This window comes from Schistocerca nitens, chromosome 9, assembly GCF_023898315.1.
Source record: "Schistocerca nitens isolate TAMUIC-IGC-003100 chromosome 9, iqSchNite1.1, whole genome shotgun sequence".
NCBI classification, from domain to species: Eukaryota; Metazoa; Arthropoda; class Insecta; order Orthoptera; family Acrididae; genus Schistocerca; species Schistocerca nitens.
Genome location: NC_064622.1, coordinates 469,808,655 through 469,829,494, shown reverse-complemented (window position 1 = coordinate 469,829,494; position 20,840 = coordinate 469,808,655). Strand labels below are relative to the sequence as shown.

The window sequence follows — 20,840 nt, the reverse complement described above, 5'->3', positions numbered from 1 at the left end:
GATGACAGCTCGCAGGCATACGTTCAATAGTGCTGGAAGGTTTCTTGGTGAATGGCAGCCGATTCCTCACGGAGTGCTGCACGGAGGAGAGGTATCGATGTCGGTCGGTGAGGCTTGGCACGAAGTCGGCCTTCCAAAACATCCCAGAGGTGTTCTATAGGATTCAGGTCAGGACTGTGTGCAGGCCAGTCCATTTCAGGGATGTTATTGTCGTGTAACCACTCCGTCACAGGCCCTGAATTATGAACAGGTGCTCAATCGTATTGAAAGATTCAATCGCCATCCCCGAATTGCTCTTCAACAGTGGGAAGCAAGAAGGTGCTTAAAACATCAATGTAGGCCTGTGCTGTCGTAGTGCCACGCAAGACAACAAGGGGTGCAAGCCCCCTCCATGAAAAACACGGCCACACCATAACACCACCGCCTCCGAATTTTGCTGTTGGTACTGCACATGCTGGCAGATGATGTTCACCGGACATTCGCCATACCCAGACCCTGCCATTGGATCACCACATTGTGTACCGTGATTCGTCAATCCACACAACGTTTTTCCACTGTTCAATCGTCCAATGTTTACGCTCCTTACACCATGCGAAGCGTCGTTTGGCATTTACAGGCGTGACGTATGACTTATGAGCAGCCGCTCGACCATGAAATCCAAGTTTTGTCACCTCCCGCCTAACTGTCATAGTACTTGCAGTGGATCCTGATGCAGCTTGGAATTCCTGTGTGATGGTCTGGATAGATGTCTGCCTGTTACACATTACGACCCTCCTCAACTGTCGGCAGCCTCTGTCAGTCAACAGGCGAGGTCGGCCTGTACTCTTTTGTGCTGTACGTGTCCCTTCATGTTTCTACTTCACTGTCACATCGGGTATAGTGGACCTAGGGATGTTTAGGAGTGTGGAAATCTCGCGTACAGACGTATGACACAAGTGACACCCAATCACCTGAGCACGTTCGAAGTCCGTGAGTTCCGCGGAGCGCCCCTTCTGCTCTCTCACGATGTCTAATGACTACTGAGGTCGCTGATGTGGAGTATCTGGCAGTAGGTGGCAGTACAATGCACCTAATTTGAAAAACGTATGTTTCTGGGGGTGTCAGGTTACTTTTGATCACATAATGTATCTCTGTATTTGAATACGCATACTTGTACCAGTTTCTTTGGCATTTCAGTGTACATGAATTTATTAAAAGTTTTTATACAAGTATTCCAGTATTGTAAATCCTCCACAGTATGAGGGCAAAATGAGTTTTACTGATCATTATCTAATTTTTCAAGTGGGTGTGTAGCCACAAGTTACTTTTTAATTTTAGATAACTTTTGTCACGTCGTAAAACCGGATGCTTTGTTAACTTTGTTAATAACTTGTTTAATACTGTGTCGTTAATTCAACGAGGGGCTGCAAAATGACTGCAATAGTATTCTCCTTTTTCTAGCATGTTATATGCATCTACAACTAGCTTTAATTTTGATTGGTGGTCATTATTTAAGTGTCTGAGTTGTCTTCGGTACTGAGTGACGTCAGAAAAGGTGTCTACCGGCGAGTGGTTGGGTGTACGCTGTGTACTGTCGGTCGTCTTTTGCCAGTGTCTTTTGTGCCTGGCCGGTGTTGGCGAGCGTGCTGCTGTCTGGTCGCTGTGAACTTTTTGATCGACTTCTAATAATTTTGTGAGATCTAGCTGCAGACTTCAGTTTTTCTCTGGACTTAGATTATTTGATTTTTGGACAACATGGTTGTGGAGAGAGGCAGCGATTAGTATGATTAATCAGTAATTCAATAACAGTCTTAATCGCATTTATTATTATTATTATTATTGTTATTATACCGCCAACCGGTTTCAACCCGACGTAGGGGTCATCTTCTGGCCGTTTACACCTTTGGTCGACTGCTGGTGGTGTCACTCCTGTCTACATAACGGCAGGAAACTAGATGACCCCTACGTCGGGTTGAAACCGGTTGGCGGTATAATAACAATAATAAATGCGATAAGACTGTTTTTGAATTATTTATTAGATTATTTGACCTGATTTTTCGGTAATTGACTTTGCGTGACTATACGAACTTCATTTTTGGTTAGGGCATTTGAGGCAGCTGTCAACTGCAACTGATTTATGCAGTTTGTGTTTACATTCGTGTGTATTCAGGAGAATGAATTTTGTTTTACGTCTCGACTGATGGTGGTAAACTGCGCTTTGAGTGTTTCAATGTTTGCTGTTGATTTTCGCCCGCATCTCGTGGTCGTGCGGTAGCGTTCTCGCTTCCCACGCCCGGGTTCCCGGGTTCGATTCCCGGCGGGGTCAGGGATTTTCTCTGCCTCGTGATGGCTGGGTGTTGTGTGCTGTCCTCAGGTTAGTTAGGTTTAAGTAGGTCCAAGTTCTATTGGACTGATGACCATAGATGTTAAGTCCCATAGTGCTCAGAGCCATTTGAACCATTTTTTTTTGTTGATTTTCGTGAAGTACTGTGCAGTTAAACGAACTTTTCTCGCTCGTGCTTCTATATTCTATGTTCTACTCGCATTAAATACATTAATTACTGTTTAATTCTTTTTAATTTGTTCCTGAATTACGTATAAGGCCACCGTTCACGAACGTGTCAACATTATTTAATAAACATTTGTTCGGTTTAAAATATAACCCTCTGGTATTATCACTTCATTAATCCTATCGTATCACGTAATTCATATTCTTCGCTAACCTGTACACGTATTAAAAAGGATCTGAGGATTAGCTGTGTGTAAAGTATCTGGGATTTATAGTGACTGCTGCACGACCGACACTTCTGATAAAAAAACGTGTCAAACCAGCAAATTAGTTCGTTCGTGGTCCACGTGATTGCAGCCTCTAAAACAGTCGGTGCGCTCGTAAAGACACTGGTGGTAGCGTGATGAGAACTGCAGAGCACCGTCACGTCTGTAGGAAATGCGTTGTGCACCGTGCTCCCAGGTCATGTACGCCACGTTATTAGTGGCGTCTGTGCCGCGTACGAGTTTCCGTGGTCGGACTGTCCGAGGCAAATGACTCTCCAGTCCTGTAACCGTGAATCGACTGTTGTTCACTGTGCGTTCCATACCTGCGTTTACAGAGCCGCCACTAACGACGGGTGGCCGCTTACCTGCGGCTCGATCGTGGCCAGCTCGGCAGTTCATAAAGTTTTATACGTCATAAAAGCTAAACTATAGGCCTTCGTACTCCATACTAGGTGGAAATGAATTACAATGACCTCGCAATGTGCGCTCGGAAACGTACAAGGAGCGTTCAACAAATAAAGAGACGGGTTTTTTCTCGGTCAGTTTCCGCTGAAAAAATGGGGAATTTATAGTGTAACATCGTGGAATATTCCCGCTTCAGCCCCTATAGTTTCATGAAGTTCCGATAGATGGTAACATTGTCTTCAAAATGCCATCTTTAACCAGAGCACAGCAGATATTCATAGATTCTTGGAGAATGTTTACAGAGACCTGGCAATGAACAGAAGCAGGGTGAGTCGTTGGGCGAGGCTTCAGTCATCATCGCAACAAGGTCGCGCAGACCTGTCCGATATCCCGCTTGCCGGCCGGCCGCAGACAGCTGTGACTCTTGCAGTGTTGGAACGTGTCGACACTCTCATTCGAGATGATCGACGGATTGCAATCAAACACCGCGCTACGCAACTGGGCGTCTCTGTTAGTAGGTATGACACACTTGTCTACCAGATGGGTTACTCAAAGGTGTGTTCACGCTGGGTTCCCCGTCGCCAAACAGAAGACCACAAAGAGCGAAGAAGGACCGTCTGTGCGGAATTTCTTGCACGTTATGAAGCTGATCGTGACTTTTTTTTGTCGAACATCGTCATGAACATGGGTTCATCACTTCGAACTGGAAACAAAACCACAATCAAATGGTTCCAATGGCTCTGAGCACTATGGGACTTAAGATCAGAGGTCATCAGTCCCCCAGATTTAGAACTACTTAAACCTAACTAACCCAAGGACATCACACACATCCATGCCCGAGGCAGGATTCGAACCTGCGACCGCACCAGCCGCGTGGTTCCGGACAAGCGCCTAGAACCGATCGGCTACGGCGGCCGGCAACCACAATCCATGGAGTGGTGCCGCACCAGCTCTCCCCCGAAGAAAAAATTCAAAGTCGCCCCCTCGGCCGGTAATGGCGACGGTCTTCTGAGACTGCGAAAGCTTATTCTGATGTCCTCCTTCATGGTGCAACGATCAGCGCTAAAGTGTATTGTGGTGCGCTCATGAAACTGAAGGAACGATTTCAGTGTGTTCTTCGCCACAAAACGCAAACGAACTTCTCCTTCTCCATGATAGGGCGAGGTCTCACACAAATCTGTACGCCCTTGAGGAGTTCGCAGAACTTCATTGGACTGTTCTTTCTTATCTACCCTGGAATCCATGTCTCACACAATCCGACTTCCATCTGTTTAGCCCAATGAAGTATGCATTCCACGGTAAGCAGTTCAGGTCATTGAAGCAGTAAGACTCTGCTTCCGACGTCGACCAGTAGAGTGGTACCATGCGGGTATAGAGGTCGTCCCAGTAAGGTGGCGTAAGGCCGTCGCACTGAACGGAGATTTTGTTGGAAAAAAAGAAAAGAGAAAAGGCATCTGTAGGCTAAAGAGTGGGAAATAATATGGGGTATTGGAATACTGAATGTACCCAACCTAGTTTCAGGAAAAATACGAGGGTGAGTCACATGAAAAACTTAAATATTTTTTTAAATACTATTTATTGTGCAGAAGTGGTACAAAGCTGTATCACTTTTCGACATAATCTCCCCCAAGCTCAATGCAAGTCCTCCAACGCTTACAAAGTGCATAAATTCCTTTAGAAAAAAATTCTTTTGGTAGTCCGCACAACCACTCATGCACAGCGTGGCGTACCTCCTCATAAGAACGGAACTTCTTTCCTTCCAGTGCGTCTTTGAGTGGTCCAAACATATTGAAATCACTTGGGGAAGGTCTGGTGAGTATGGTGGATGAGGAAGACAATCAAAATGCAGGTCTGTGATTGTTGCAACTGTTGTACGGGCAGTGTGGGGCCTTGTATTGTCATGTTGCAAAAGGACACCTGCTGACAGCAATCCACGTTGCTTTGATTTGATTGCAGACCTCAGATGATTTTTTAGGAGATCTGTGTGTGATGCACTGGTGACAGTGGTCCCTCTAGGCATATGATGCTCCAAAATGGCGCCTTTTTCGTGCCAAAAAAGAGTCAGCATAACCTTGCCTGCTGATGGTTCGGTTCGAAACTTCTTTGGTTTTGGTGGCGCCATTCCTTGCTCGCTCTCTTCATTTCCGGTTGGCGGAAGTGAACCCAGGTTTCGTCCCCAGTAGTAATTCTTGCAAGGAAGCCATCACCTTCTCGTTCAAAGAGCCAAAGAAGTTCTTCACAAGCATCAACACGTCGTTCTCTCATTTCAGGAGTCAGATGCCGTGGCACCCATCTTGCAGACACTTTGTGAAACTAGAGCACATCACGTTCAATGTGGTGTGTAGACCCATGACTAATCTGTAAACATGCTGCAATGTCATTCAGTGTCACTCGGCGGTTTTCCTTCACTATAGCTTCAACTGCTGCAATATTCTGTGGTGTCACAAGTCGTTTTGCCTGACCTGGACGAGGAGCATCTTCCACTGAAGTCACACCTTTTGCGAACTTTCTACTCCATTCGTAGACTTGCTGCTGTGACAAACATGCATCACTGTGCTGAACCTTCATTGGTCGACGAATTTCAATAGGTTTCACACCTTCACTACGCAAAAACCCAGTAACAGAACGCTGTTCTTCCCTGGTGCAAGTCGCAAGTGGGGCGGCCATCTTTATACTGATACTGCGACGGTATGTGTGCATCTGCAGTGTGCTGCCACCTACAGGCCATTCTGCACGCTGTTTGTAGCACGCTTACCAACTTACAGGATAACAGCGCGAAATTTCGATTTGTTATTACAAATTTAAGGTTTTCATTTGACTCACCCTCGTAAACCGGGTGATCAAAAAGTCAGTATAAATTTGAAAACTGAATAAATCACAGAATAATGTTGATAGGTACAAATTGACACACATGCTTGGAATGACATTGGGTTTTATTAGAACCAAAAAAATACAAACGTTCAAAAAATGTCCGACAGATGGCGGTTCATCTGATCAGAATAGCAATTAGCATAACAAAGTAAGACAAAGCAAAGATGATGTTCTTTAGAGAAAATGCTCAATATGTCCCCCATCATTCCTCAACAATAGCTGTAGTCGAGGAATAATGTTGTGAACAGCGCTGTAAAGCACGTTCGGAGGTATGGTGAGGCACTGGCGTCGGATGTTGTCTTTCAGCATCCCTAGAGATGTCGGTCGATCACGATACACTTGCGACTTCAAGTAACTCCAAAGCCAATAACAGCACGGACTGAGGTCTGGGGACCTGGGAGGCCAAGCATGACGAAAGTGGCGGCTGAGCACACGATCATCACCAAACGACGCGCGCAAGAGATCCTTCACGCGACTAGCAATATGGGGTGGAGCGCCATCCTGCATAAACATCGTACGTTCCAGCAGGTGTTTATCAACCAGGCTGGGGATGATGCGATTCTGTAACATATCGGCGTACCTCTCACCCGTCACGGTAGCAGTTTTGCTACCTAACGCCATCTGTCGGACATTTTGTGAACTTTTTTTTTTGGGGGGGGGGGGGTTCTAATAAAACCCCATGTCATTCCAAGCATGAGTGTCAATTTTTACCTATCTACATTATTCCGTTGTTTATCAAGTTTTCAAATTTATACTGACTTTTTGATCATCCGGTATGTTGGGTTACTTACTGAATGTCCCTCGTATACGATATCGTTATGTGCGCTGTGGTGTAGCGCCAGCTGCTGTTGGTGCGGGGACTCGTCTTACAGATGACCCTGCGCGTTTCCCTGTCCAGAGAGAGTGACAGTGTTGTGCTGCCTTGCCGCAGGCTTCATGCTGTTCTCGTTCTGGGCGTGGAACGTGATCTGCGCGCCCGACGTCTTCTCGTGGAACTTCAGCTTCATGCTGCTCAACATGGGCCAGCTGGTCTACATCATCTACCAGATGCGGCCCGTCAAGTTCGACCCGGAGCTCGAGGAGGCCTACCACACGCTCTTCGAGCCGTTCAAGGTAACCACCACTCGCACAAGCCAAATTACTGCTCCATCTTTAAGATAGTTCTACTTTATGTTATGTTAACCGGGGACCTAGAAACGACGGAGAGGCTCCGTCCCCGCCGCAGCCGCAGTGGTCCGCAACGCCACGACGACTACCGCAGTCCACTTCACCCCTCCACCGCCCCACACCGAATCAAGGGTTATTGTGTGGTTCGGCCCCCGGTGGACCCCCCAGGGAACGTCTCACACCAGGCGAGTGTAAGCCCTATGTTTGCGTGGTAGAGTAATGGTGGTGTACGCGTACGTGGAGAACTTGTTCGCGCAGCATTCGCCGACATAGTGTAGCTGAGGCGGAATAAGGGGAACCAGCCCGCATTCACCGAGGCAGATGGAAAAGCGCCTAAAACCCATCCACAGACTGGCCGGCTCACCGGACTTCGACACAGATCCGCCCGGGAGGACTCGTGCCGGGGACCAGGCGCTCCTTCCCAGTCCAGAAAGCCGTGCGTTAGACCGCACGGCCAATCAGGCGGGCTAGTTCTACTTTAATTCAGCTTGTAATCGTACGTATCTACACGTGCTAACTTGGATGACGAAAGAATCGTGTCGCGGTTGCGCAGTTCCTTGCGGCGGAGTAGTTGTACTCGGACATCTACTCGTACATTCTGCAATCCATCCAGCGGTGTGTGGTGGAGGGTACTCCTGGTATCACGGTCATCCCTCCCCCCTCTCTCAAACCTTTCACGAATGGAACTCGGGTAGAAAGACTGTATGTAAAGCTTCATATGAGCTGCGTCTGCTGTGATTTTCTGTTCGTGCTCGTTTATTGTGACGGCTGAGGAAGTGACGTGTGTGTCGGTTCTCAAACGTACCCTCTCGGAACGTCACCAGTCAACCTCCGAATAATGCGCAATGCCTCTCTTGTAAAGTCCGCCACTAGAGTCTGTTGCGCATTTCGGCGACACTCTCAAACATAATCAAAATGGTTTAAATGGTTCTAAGCACTATGGGACTTAACACCTGAGGTCATCAGTCCCCTAGACTTAGAACTACTTAAACCTAACTAACCTAAGGACATCACACACATCCATGCCCGAGGCAGGATTCGAACCTGCGACAGCAGCAGCAGCGAGGTTTCGTGCTGAAGCGCCTAGAATCGCTTGGCCACAGCGGCCGGCCTCTCAAACATACCAAGTGCTCCAGTGACCACACGCGCCGCTCATAGTTGGACCTTCTCTACCGCTTCTATTAATGTAGTCCTATAAAGGCTCCAGACAGTTGAGCAATATTAATTTTAATTTTAATAATTAAGAGCGTCAGTTGCACCGTTTACCTAGAATTTACCTAGGTTTCAGTCGGGATAACCGAACCTTCTTCAGAATAACAGTAACTACCGTCTTTCCATAGTGGACATCGCCAAGCTAAAACTACAAATCCATAAATTATCGTCAGACTGTAAAACTTACCTGGAACTGCCTCGGCCCCACTTCGCGACCGCCACTGTTCCAGTACAGCACCCGTGGCTGCCGCACCGCGGTTCTGGCGCTGCAGTCCGGAACCGCGGGACTGCTACGGTCGCAGGTTCGAATCCTGCCTCGGGCATGGGTGTGTGTGATGTCCTTAGGTTAGTTAGGTTTAAGTAGTTCTAAGTTCTAGGGGACTTATGACCTAAGATGTTGAGTCCCATAGTGCTCAGAGCCATTTTTTTCGCGAAGTGGGGCCGAGGCAGTTCCAGATAAGTTTTACAGTCTGACGATAATTTATGGATTTGTAGTTTTAGCTTGGCGATGTCCACTATGGAAAGACGGTAGTTACTGTTATTCTGAAGAAGGTTCGGTTATCCCGACTGAAACCTAGGTAAATTCTAGGTAAACAGTACAACTGAGGCTGTTAATTATTAAAATTAAAATTAATATTTACACAGTTGCTGACAGGGCTGCGAAATGTTGAAGATATTTAAGTTGAGCAATACTCAACTCCTTAGCCCAGAAGACGAATTAAATATTCCAGAAATCGAATCTAGAATAACTGTCAACATGAATATGAGAATTCTCGGTGTACCTAAGCAGCTTAAATCACTTAATAAAGGCAAGTCCTCCGGTCCAGACTGAATACCAGTGAGGTTCCTTTCAGAGTATGCTAATACAATAGCCCATACTTAGCAATCATACATTACGGCTCGCTTGTCGAATGACCCGAAGCTAAAACCTGGGGAGCTGCATAAGTCACACCAATACCCTAAAAAGGAAAAGGTGTAATCCTCTGAATTACAGACCAATATTGCTAACCTCGATCTGCAATAGGATTTTGGAACATAAGCTGAGTTCAAACATTATGAATTATCTCGAAGAAAACTATTTATTGTCAAATAGTCAGCACGGGTTCAGAAATTACTATTCTTGTGACACTCAACTAGTTCTTTATTCACGAGTGCTATCGACAGCGGATGTCAAATTGATGGTACATTTTTAAATTTCCAAAAGGCTTTCAGTTTTCGCTTGTACGTCTTAGACCACAGACCTCTCCGTTGTGAGACATTACACTCGTAGAAACACTCTGTATCCAAATCTGGTCAGGCTTGCCACGGCTGCTCCAAATAAATTTCGTGGACTCCACGTTTGCCTGGAAACGATGTAAATATTATTGGCACGGCCATGTAAAAAGCAGTTGTTGAGTGTGGGTGTTCCAAAGAAAGATAACGTGGACAATAAGAACAGAAAATCTCATTGAATAACAGTTGTTAATGGCCTTAAAAGTTTCAAGTTGCCAAGTCCGTCATAAAATGACGTGTATTGTTGATTATGCAAATGGACTGACGTTTGATAGGACATGTACATTACAGTTGAGACGAAATAAAATAATACAGTAAGCATTTGTGCGCTTGATGCAAGTGTAGCTCACCTACAGCTAACCGATTGCTTCAAATGATTAACTACTTCCCAACAGAAACTTTCAGCCACTACACAAAATTGCTTTATATTTCCCATGCCTTTCGTACCAGTCTTTTTTACCAGCTTATTTCGTGTAGACCAACTTTTCGTACGTGTTTTTGGCCTAAAATGGATCCAATATACTTCGTTACTTCTCCCATCTATTCTCTAAGTAGTTACCTGCTATCTCCAAAAGATGTCACGCTACGCCACTTTTGTTATCCGACATCGGTCTAATTCGGAGAGCAGATGTTGGTAATCGACAAATCAAGTTGGATAGTATGAGAGAAATATGTGCTACTTGTAGAAGAAAAAGAAGAAAGTAACAGAGCTTCCCGTTCGATAAGGAATCTCTAAATACTTGTGGCGTGTCGTCTGAGGACTCAGGAAGTGGACACAGTCCTTGCAGTGAAGATGACGACTCTATGACGATCTTAGAATTACATGCTTTACCTACGTATTCGATGCTACAGTAACTATTTGTATTCACAAATTGAAAATTATGCACAGGCGTGCAAAACGAAAGTAACTTTCGCATGATGTCTCGCTGCCAAGCAACACAGCTGCAGTATATGTAGTATAGCATAGCATAGAAGGCATGTGAAAGAAATACGGTTCGAGATGAACAGAAATGATACACTTATTCAAAGACAATATCTACACTGAAGTCAGAAAATTTATGATGGGCCTTTGGATCTTAAGAGGTGAGACTGTGGAACGTGCTCCCATGCTGGTAACAAGGCTATGAAGGAATTACGTGGTAGGGCTCCCCATTCCTCTACAGGCGCTGCTAACAACTGACGGGTGGGCGTTGGTGCATGAGGACTGATGAAAGACGTGACTGCTGTGCATGTGTTTTCTGATTACGATGCAAAGCATGTGCAAAAGGAACAGGCACTGCGACGGTTACAGCCGTTATGAAATAAATAAATTAGCAGTTGCGAATAAGGACGACCGTCAGCTGTAGACGATTGAAAATTTGTGCCGCACCGGGACTCGAACCAACGTCCAAGGGAACTTTGCATCGTGATCAGAATAACACAGGCACTGCAACATCGTATTTACCTGCCGATAACGAGCCTGCCACGTTCAAGTACAACGTCTGACCTGTACGAGAATATACGAGGGTCACTCCAAAAGAAATGCTCACTATTTTTTTTTAAATCCCTCTTTCATTCTACATGTTTGAAAGTTTTACAGTGTGTAGATACATCCTTTAGGAACAATATTTTTATTTCTCCACATAATTTCCATCCCTCTGTACTGCCTTACACAATCTTGGAACCAGCGCCTGTATACCCGCACGGTAAAATTCTGGACCAACCTGTTGGAGCCACTGTTTGGCAGCGTGCACAAGGCAGTCATCATCTTCAAACCTTGTTCCACGAAGAGAGCCTTTCAGTTTCCCAAAGAGATGATAGTCACATGGAGCCAGATCTGGACTGTAAGACGGGTGTTTCAGTGTTGTCCATCCGAGTTCTGTGATAGCTTCCATGGTTTTTTGACTGACACGTGGCCGTGTATTGTCGTGCAACAGCAAAACATCCTGCTTTTGCCGATGTGGTCGAACACGACTCAGTCGAGCTTGAAGTTTCTTCAGTGTCGTCACATATGGATCAGAATTTATGGTGGTTCCACTTGGCACGATGTCCACAAGCGAGAGACCTTCGGAACCGAAAAACACCGTAGCCATAACTTCTCCAGCAGAAGGTGTGGTTTTGAATTTTTTTTATTGGGTGAATTTGCATGATGCCACTCCATTGATTGCCTCTTCGTCTCTGATGAAAACTGACGGAGGCATGTTCCAATACTTGTCACAATTCTTCCAAGAAATTCATCTTCACCAATCTTGTACTGTTCCAAAAGTTCGCTGCATACCGTTTTTCTTGTTTCTTTGTGAGCCACTGTCAACATCCTGGGAACCCACCTGGCACGAACCGTTTTTTAACGCCAACACTTTCAGTATTCCGCAAACACTTCCTTCCCCTATCCCAACGTAGCGTGATAATTCGTTCACTGTGATGCGTCTGTCAGCAGTCACCAACCCGTTAACTCTCTGCACATTGTCTGGAGTGTGTGCAGTACGAGGCCCGCCGCTGCGAGGACAGTCCTCGATATTGCCGTGCCCGCTTTCATCACGTAACCTGCTGGCCCACCGACTAACTGTACTGCGATCGACAGCAGCATCCCCGTACACCTTTTTAACCTCTTGTGGATATTTCCCGTTTTCACAGCACAGGAATTCTATGACAGCAGGTTGCTTCTGACGAAGGTCAAGTGTAGCAGCCATCTTGAAGGCGTGTTGTGACGGCGCCACTCACGGGAACAGGTTGAACCAAGTTTGAAAACAAGCGGGAAGGATGTATCTACACACTGTAAAACTTTCACACATGCAGAATGAAAACTGTATTTTTAAAAAAATAGTGTGCATTTCTTTTGGAGTGACCCTCGTACATAATGGATGTACGACTATAGGTCGTATATACATGGTTGACAATATATGGAAGTTTGGGTGTGACCGTGAGTCGCGCACATATAGCCAGATGGTAAGGCGGCCGCTCGCGATAAGCGAGAAATCCGGGTTCGAGTCTCGGTCCGTACAAATTATCACTGTCGTCATTCCATTCTACATCTGATGGTTGTCCTTGTTCTCAATTGCGGATTCATTTAATGTGATGATATACGCCCCTACAACGTGCTCGATGGAACGTAGGTCGGTGGAACGGGCAGGCCAATCCATTCGCCGTATACCCCCTCGTTCCAAGAGTTCCACCACCTAAGCAGTTCACTGCGGCCATGCATTTTCCTCCATAAAAATGAAGTCAGTGCGGAATGTCCTCCTGAAAACACACACATGGCAATTATTACAGTGTCACCGTAACACTGACCGCTTAGTGTGCAGTGGTCAAAAACCTGGTGGTCAGTACGCCCAAGCAACATTGTCGATCCCAACTAGATAATCGATAATGTTGCTGGTCGCGATACCTGTTCCCACCTGTCACCATGAGACGGTACGCCCGGCGTTCTAGAATTTTTCTCACTATAAAATTCTGTAGCTGAAGAGTTAACATCTTCAAAATAATTTTAATATGTTACAAAACACTTAAATTTATACGCAGTAGACATTTAAGCCAGGACAGACGGAGCCCGTAAATCTCATTCTGAAAAGATAAGATCACTTTAGTTGTAAGTTCTTTTTTTATAGGCAGGACTGGTTTCGCAACATTTTAGCAATGAAATCAAGTCATGTTCCGATCGAGAAAAAGGAATGGGATGACCCAGGGTTCATTGGCAGCAATTTTCCGCTAGTTTACGGACCTCAGACGTAAAATAACATAGAGGCTCACGGTATCATGTCATGTTATGTCTGACGTTCGCTACCTAGCGAAAGGTTTTTGACGATGGGCCATGGGTCATCCCGTCCTCTTTTCTAGATCGGAACATGAGTTTATTACACATGATTATGCAACTAAATGCTGCGAAATTGGTCGTGCCTGTAAATAAAGAGTTACAGCTAAAGCGATATTATCTTTATACAACATATATCTGTGGAACTAAAAATATTTACATGTGCTGCACAAAAGACAACCTCAAGTCTGACAAGAACAAAGACATTAGAAATTTCCGGAAGCTGCTTATGCGCATCCCTCACTGTTATTCCAATGTTGGTCACTAGATTGAAAGACGGAAACATTACGTGTCGCGAGGTACGTTATCGTCAAGGTTCAACATTTTCGCCTACGATATCGTAACGTTTTTAGTATTGTACCTCACCCTTCGCGAGTTCCATTAGTACAAAAGAACGTTGAGGATGAACATGTTGACTAAATATCTGCCTACCGCAGATACAACTCAACTCGCATACATGTAGGTGAATTCTGATTCGCAGGAATATCTTCAAGGTAATTTAGCGGGACTGCCTACCTTCTCTACCTCCAATTTTGATTTTCCGCGCTTATTTTTAACGTTGCGACACTACTGAAGAAATAGGAGCAGTGTTTGCAAGACAGGATGTTGTGGCTTCGGACGATGGGAGGGGTGGGCGTGCAACGTTCCTGTGGCCCAATCAAAGCACGCCCGTACGAGTGGCAGCCTCAGACAAAATGGATGAGTGTAGACATGTGAGTGCAGGTATGTGGCGACGAACTGTCAGCAGAGAAAGAGCGACGGTGTCATCGCCACGGGGTGGAAGCGCTGGGGGTGGACGTCCTCACTCCTTCACGGCGAGAGATTCAGGGACCAGCTGGCAGCCATATGATCGTCCTCCGCACGCTGGTGGGGACAGTTACACTACTGGCCATTAAAATTGTTACAGCAAGAAGAAATGCAGATGATAAACGGGTATTCATTGGACAAATATATTATACTAGAACTGACATGTGATTACATTTTCACGCAATTTGGGTGCATAGATCCTGAGAAATCAGTACCCAGAACAACCACCTCTGGCCGTAATAACGGCCTTGATACGCCTGGGCATTGAGTCAAACAGAGCTTGGATGGCGTGTACAGGTACAGCTGCCCATGCAGCTTCAACACGATACCACAGTTCATCAAGAGTAGTGACTGGCGTATTGTGACGAGCCACTTGCTGGGCCACCATTGACCAGACGTTTTCAGTTGGTGACAGATCTGGAGAATGTGCTGGCCAGGGCAGCAGTCGAACATTTTCTGTATCCAGAAAGGCCCGTACAGGACCTGAAACATGCGGTCGTACATTATCCTGCTGAAATGTAGGGTTTTGCAGGGATCGAATGAAGGGTAGAGCCACGGGTCGTAAACACATCTGAAATCTAACGTCCAATGTTGAAAGTGCCGTCAATGCGAACAAGAGGTGACACAGACGTGTAACCAATGGCACCCCATACCATCACGCCGGGTGATACGCCAGTATGGCGATGACGAATACACGCTTCCAATGTGCGTTCACTGCGATGTCGCCAAACGCTAATGGGACCGTCATGGTGCTGTAAACAGAACCTGGATACATCCGAAAAAAATGACGTTTTGCCATTCGTGCACCCAGGTTCGTCGTTGAGTACACCATCGCAGGCGCTCCTGTCTGTGATGCAGCGTCAAAGGTAACCGCAGCCACGGTCTCCGAGCTGATAGTCCATGCTGCTGCAAACGTCGTCGAACTGTTCGTGCAGATGGTTGATGTCTTGCAGACGTCCCCATCTGTTGACTCAGGGATCGAGACGTGGCTGCACGATCCGTTACAGCCATGCGGATAAGATGCCTGTCATCTCGACTGCTAGTGATACGAGGCCGTTGGGATCCAGCACGGCGTTCCGTAATATCCTCCTGAACCCACCGATTCCATATTCTACTAACGGTCATTGGATCTCGACCAAAGAGAGCAGCAATGTCGCGATACCATAAACCACAATCGCGATAGGCTACAATCCGACCTTTATCAAAGTCGGAAACGTGATGGTACGCATTTCTCCTCCTTACACGAGGCATCACAACAACGTTTCACCAGGCAACGCCGGTCAACTGCTGTTTGTGTATGAGAAATCGGTTGGAAACTTTTGTCATGTCAGCACGTTGTAGGTGTCGCCACCGGCGCCAACCTTGTGTGAATGCTCTGAAAAGCTAATCATTTGTATATCACAGCGTCTTCTTCCTGTCGGTTAAATTTCGCGTCTGTAGCACGTCATCTTCGTGGTGTAGCAATTTTAATGGCCAGTAGTGTACATAACAGCGTTGCTCGTGCAGTTGCCAGAGAATCAGAGGGCGAAGCTGCGTACTCGCTCGCACAACCGTCAGCGCCACACACTCGCAGCACACGATCGTAGAGTGATCCCACGGTCTCCACAGCGAAATAGATTTGGCCCTGTAGAGAAAACGACTTGGTCAGTCGGGTATTTTTCCCTGCATGCTTAACAAATATGCGTCGGTTGCCTTTCTGCCGACGACCTATGACAAAAATTCGGACTGTATTTCATGTTTTGTCTGGCTGGATTTCTCAAAGCATTAAGATGCACTTCAGCTTTATACAGGTTGTCCCACATAAAACCGGTATGCCTCACGCCCGAGATTCAAGTAACACTGAATTAACTAAAAAGAATAGATAATAGTAACCTTAAAAATGTAGTTACTTATTTATAAGAGAGCTGAAACTGGTGGCCATCGCTGACTTCGTGTGATGATTTTACCAGCAACATGCTGTAATTCTGCAGGCGTGGTGTTGTTAATTTCTCCAGTAATGTTCCGTTTAAGATCGTCTGTTGTGCGACGACTGTCAGCATATACTTTGCTATTTACTGTGCCTCATAAACAGAAATCACACGATGCTAAGTCGTCGGACCGTGGGAGCCAGAGGCCTCTACTGACAAGTCTGTCTTCAGGCAACACGTTTGTGATGTGGGCCAAACACTGGTTGGCTGAGTGAGCGGTTGCTCCATCTTGCTAAATTACTGCATGCAGCCTCTCTCCATCTGTTCATTATTCATAGATAGAGTCAAAGACCTCTACACACCTGGAACTGTTTACATCTACATCTACATCTACGTGATTACTTTGCTATTCACAATAAAGTGCCTGGCAGAGGTTCAATGAACCACCTTTATGCTGTCTCTCTACCGTTCCAATCTCGAAAGGCACGCGAGAAAAACGAGCATTTAAATTTTTCCGTGCGAGCCCTGATTTCTCTTATTTTATCGTGATGATCATTTCTCCCTATGTAGGTGGGTGGCAACAGAATGTTTTCGCAATCGGAGGAGAAAACTGGTGATTGAAATTTCACGCGAAGATCCCGTCGCAACGAAAAACGCCTTCGTTTTAATGATTGCCACTCCAATTCACATATCATGCCTGTGTGACACTATCTCCCCTATTTCGCGATAATACAAAACGAGCTGCCCTTCTTTGTACTTTTTCGATATCATCCGTCAGTCCCACTTGATGCGAATCCCACACCGCACAGTAGTACTCCAGAATAGGGCGGACAAGCGTACCGTAAGCAGTCTCTTTGGTAGACCTGTTGCACCTTCTAAGTGTTCTGCCAATGAATCGCAGTCTTTGGTTTGCTCTACCCACAATATTATCTATGTGATCGTTCCAATTTACTCTATTTGTAATTGTAATCCCTAAGTATTTAGTTGTATTTACAGCCCTCAGATTTGTGTGACTTATCGCGTAATCGAAATTTAGCTGATTTCTTTTAGTACTCATGTGAATAACTTCGCACTTTTCTTTATTCAGGCTCAATTGTCACTTTTCTCACTATACAGATATCTTATCTAAATCATTTTGAAAGTCGTTTTGATCATCTGATGACTTTACAGGACGGTAAATGAGAGCATCATCTAAGACGGCTACTCAGATTGTCTCCTATGTCGTTAATATAGATCAGGAACAATAGAGGGCTGAAAACACTTCCTTGGGGGACTCCTGATATTACTTCTGTTTTACTCGATAACTTTCCGTCTATTACTACGAACTGTGACCTTTCGGACAGGAAATCACGAAACCAGTCGCACAACTGAGGCGATACTCCGTACGCACGCAGTTTGATTAGAAGACGCTCGTGAGGAACGGTGTCGAAAACCTTCTGGAAGTCTAAAAATATGGAATCAATTTGACATCCCCTGTCGATAGCACTCATTAATTCATGAGTACAAAGAGCTAGTTGTGTTTCACAAGAACGATATTGTCTGAATCCGTGCTGACTATATGTCAATATAGATGCAATTGAAAAATGAGGGGCCAATAATGTACATGCCGGACAACGCACACCAAACAACCATCTTCTCTGGGGAATATGTGGTTTGTCCTGCGACCAGTGTCTGCAGTTATGGGGTTTACGTGATCTGACAAGTGAAACCAGACCGCAACTGTCATATAGTACTGCGAGGGGTGCAAGTAACCGCTAGCAACTGACGTTAACAGCCAGTTACAATAATGAATTTTTTTCCTGCTCAACCATACTTACATGATAGGCTCTTAATTTAAAGTGTTTTAACACACTATGACATCATGTACAGGATACACCAACCTGCTGCGATGACCTCCTTGCCGACTTGCGAGGACGTCTCGTAATGTCCACGCGAATCCTGTCTGCAGTTTCAGGGGTCCTCAGTGTCGATCGCCTACTCTTCTGCACATCCAGGTCGGGTCCTAAAGCCCCCCCCCCCCACCCCCTAGTTCTTGCACAGATCTCGTGGGAAGTTCCCTACCGGAATACTTCGCTTGAAACATTTCTTCACATTCCTCGATGAGACCTACCTTTATGTAACACTCCACAATATCAATTCGCTTTTCTAATGCGACCTGCCTCATGTCTGTAACAGTTCAACAATACGAGCTTATCCCGACAACTGGGGCACCAACACACAGCCGCACTCAACTTTTCGACAGAATGCAGTGTAGACGTCTTTCGAGACAGTGTTGCAACTTCACAAGCAATTCGACTACACATGATTATCCGGTATGTGACGCGTACCTGTTTTCTGTGGTCCGCCCCATACCTGCAACCTTTTACACAGTTGATGTTTCGCGTAGTCCCTGCCGCCCAGAAGCTTTTATTGGAAATAAAACTCGTAATCTGTACACACCTCGTAACTAATGTTTGTGTTCAAACAACGGTAACTGCAACCCCATTGCAATACCTGAAAGAATTCTGTGTGTGGAGTTTTTAATTACGATTATCCTTAATACATTGCTATTCAGAAAGAAGGGGCAGATTTCAAACATTCCTTCCAAACTACGAAAGACAGAAACACAATTCCAAAATTTCTGGAAAGAGAAAAGTTTAAATTTTTATGCGTTCAATGTGAACACCGTGTGTTACTCGACATATATCAAACCGGTGTCTCATATTATGCCACATGCGAAGCAGCTGGTCTCTCATTGTCGAATTCACAGCCTCAACAATGCGATGTCGCACACTTTCAAGATGGCCAGGGGGGGGGGGGGGTACAAGCGCGGTCTTTTACACAGCCCCACAGATAAAAGTCACGAGGTCTGAGATCTGGTGACATGGGAGGCCACCGGCGATGCCACCGGCGATGCCACCGGCGATGCCACCGGCGATAAGTTCATCTCCTGCTCCTCCTCTTCCAATCCGACGTCCTGGAATAGTGGCACTTAGGTAACGTCGGAGCGCATATGAAATGAGACGGGATGCCGTCTTGTATGAACATCAAGTCATCTGAATCATCTTCAAGTTGAGTAAATAACCAGTTTTGAAGTATGTCTAGATGGGTTAGTCCTTCCACAGTTTTCTCCATGAGGAAGAAAGCGACAGCGCCAATGCGTACCCGGATTGTTCACATTTTAAACTGTTGTCTGTCCAGGGACGTTGGAATTATGGTGCTACCTTTTGTAATGTGGAAGATATAAATGTCTGAAGTTTCTGCCTTCTTTTTGAGTAGCTCTGTACAGTGTTTACAGGGCACGTAGCAGTTTGGATTGTCGCTGGCCGCCGTTATAAGCCCGGCGGGCCAGTCACGTTATCGCTCTGCGCCCTTTCTTCATTTCTTTGCGACGTTGCTGTAACTCTCGCATTCGCTCGGTAATTACTCTTTAGGCTTCTTGAATTTCTTTTGTGACGAGTTTTACTCTGACAACCGTTTAAAAAGTTCCGAGCATATTTACGGTTCACATGACGCGACATCTTTAATTACACTGACGGAAAAAATCGCAACACCCAAAAATAATTACTGTAGAATAATGAAAATTCTTGCGTTGACTTGTCTAGGTAATATACATAAATGATTAACATCTTCAAATTTTGTAGCCTGTTGTTCTCAGTTGCATGTAATATTACGGTATGTTAATAATTTTTACTTTTGGACCGTCTAACTGCAACTGACTGAAGTACAATTTTCGTGCCATACGCGTCACCTTTTTTCTTTGCAAGGCATCTTCAGTGGCCTATAATATGCGCATATTTTTAGTATTTAATTTACGTATATAATACTTTTTGCGTGTGTGTGAAATCGTATTTGTTTTGGTATGATTTCTTTGTTGTGCGTGCTTGCGTCTGTGTGTGTGTGTGTATGTGTGTGTGTGTGTGTGTGTATGTGTGTGTGTGTGTGTGTGTGTGCGCCTGTGTGTGATCAGAAGGCAGAGAGAGAGAGAGAGAGAGAGAGAGAGAGAGAGAGAAAGGAAGATATGTATTTGTTTTAATGTTACTGCATGTGCAAGTGGGATGATTTTTATCTTATCATTTCTTTTATTGAGTGTAGTAGGTAGTCGGTACTGATGTGTGTTTGCTCATTTATCACTTGTTTGTCTTCAGCAATGTCTTCCTGGATGTGGAAGTTTTTTTTTTGCATTTGTATAAGATATTTGTCATTGTTGTTTATCTGATTATTTTCATATCTTTTTCCATGTTTGTAGGATGGTGGTTACCGTATTCCAAGTGCTCTGCAAACGCCGAATGATTTGTTTTATTATTCCAACACCTGATGTGTTTTTTGTAACGTGCATTAAGATTCCTACATGTCATGCCTATCTATATTGAGTCACAAGTTTCACATTCAGTTATATTCTTATTCCTCGGAATTTATCCCTCACACACACACACACACACACACACACACACACACACACATACACACATACATTCTCACACAAACAAATCACAGATATCCCAAAAATTACACTCGAAAGTTGGCAGTGACTTCGATCTTTGGCAATAACATATGGCAGCCGGTAACACAAACCAAAACATCGCATCAAAACAAATGTTCAGTTTCTAGTGCTGTGAAGTTTGGAAAACAAAAATCCAAATGGTAATTATAAGAAGAAGAATAGTGGCAAAAATTGA

At 45.2% G+C, this 20,840-nt stretch overlaps 1 protein-coding gene across 1 annotated transcript in view; it reads left to right on the top strand.

Annotated features, from left to right (window-relative positions):
- The window catches only part of LOC126203701 (popeye domain-containing protein 3-like), a 282,280-nt gene that overhangs the window by 166,861 nt on the left and 94,579 nt on the right, over positions 1-20,840 (top strand). Inside the window, exon 4 of the mRNA XM_049938071.1 lies at positions 6,962-7,143. Coding sequence (XP_049794028.1) covers positions 6,962-7,143 — 182 coding nt within the window. The remainder of the gene's footprint in view (positions 1-6,961; positions 7,144-20,840) is intronic.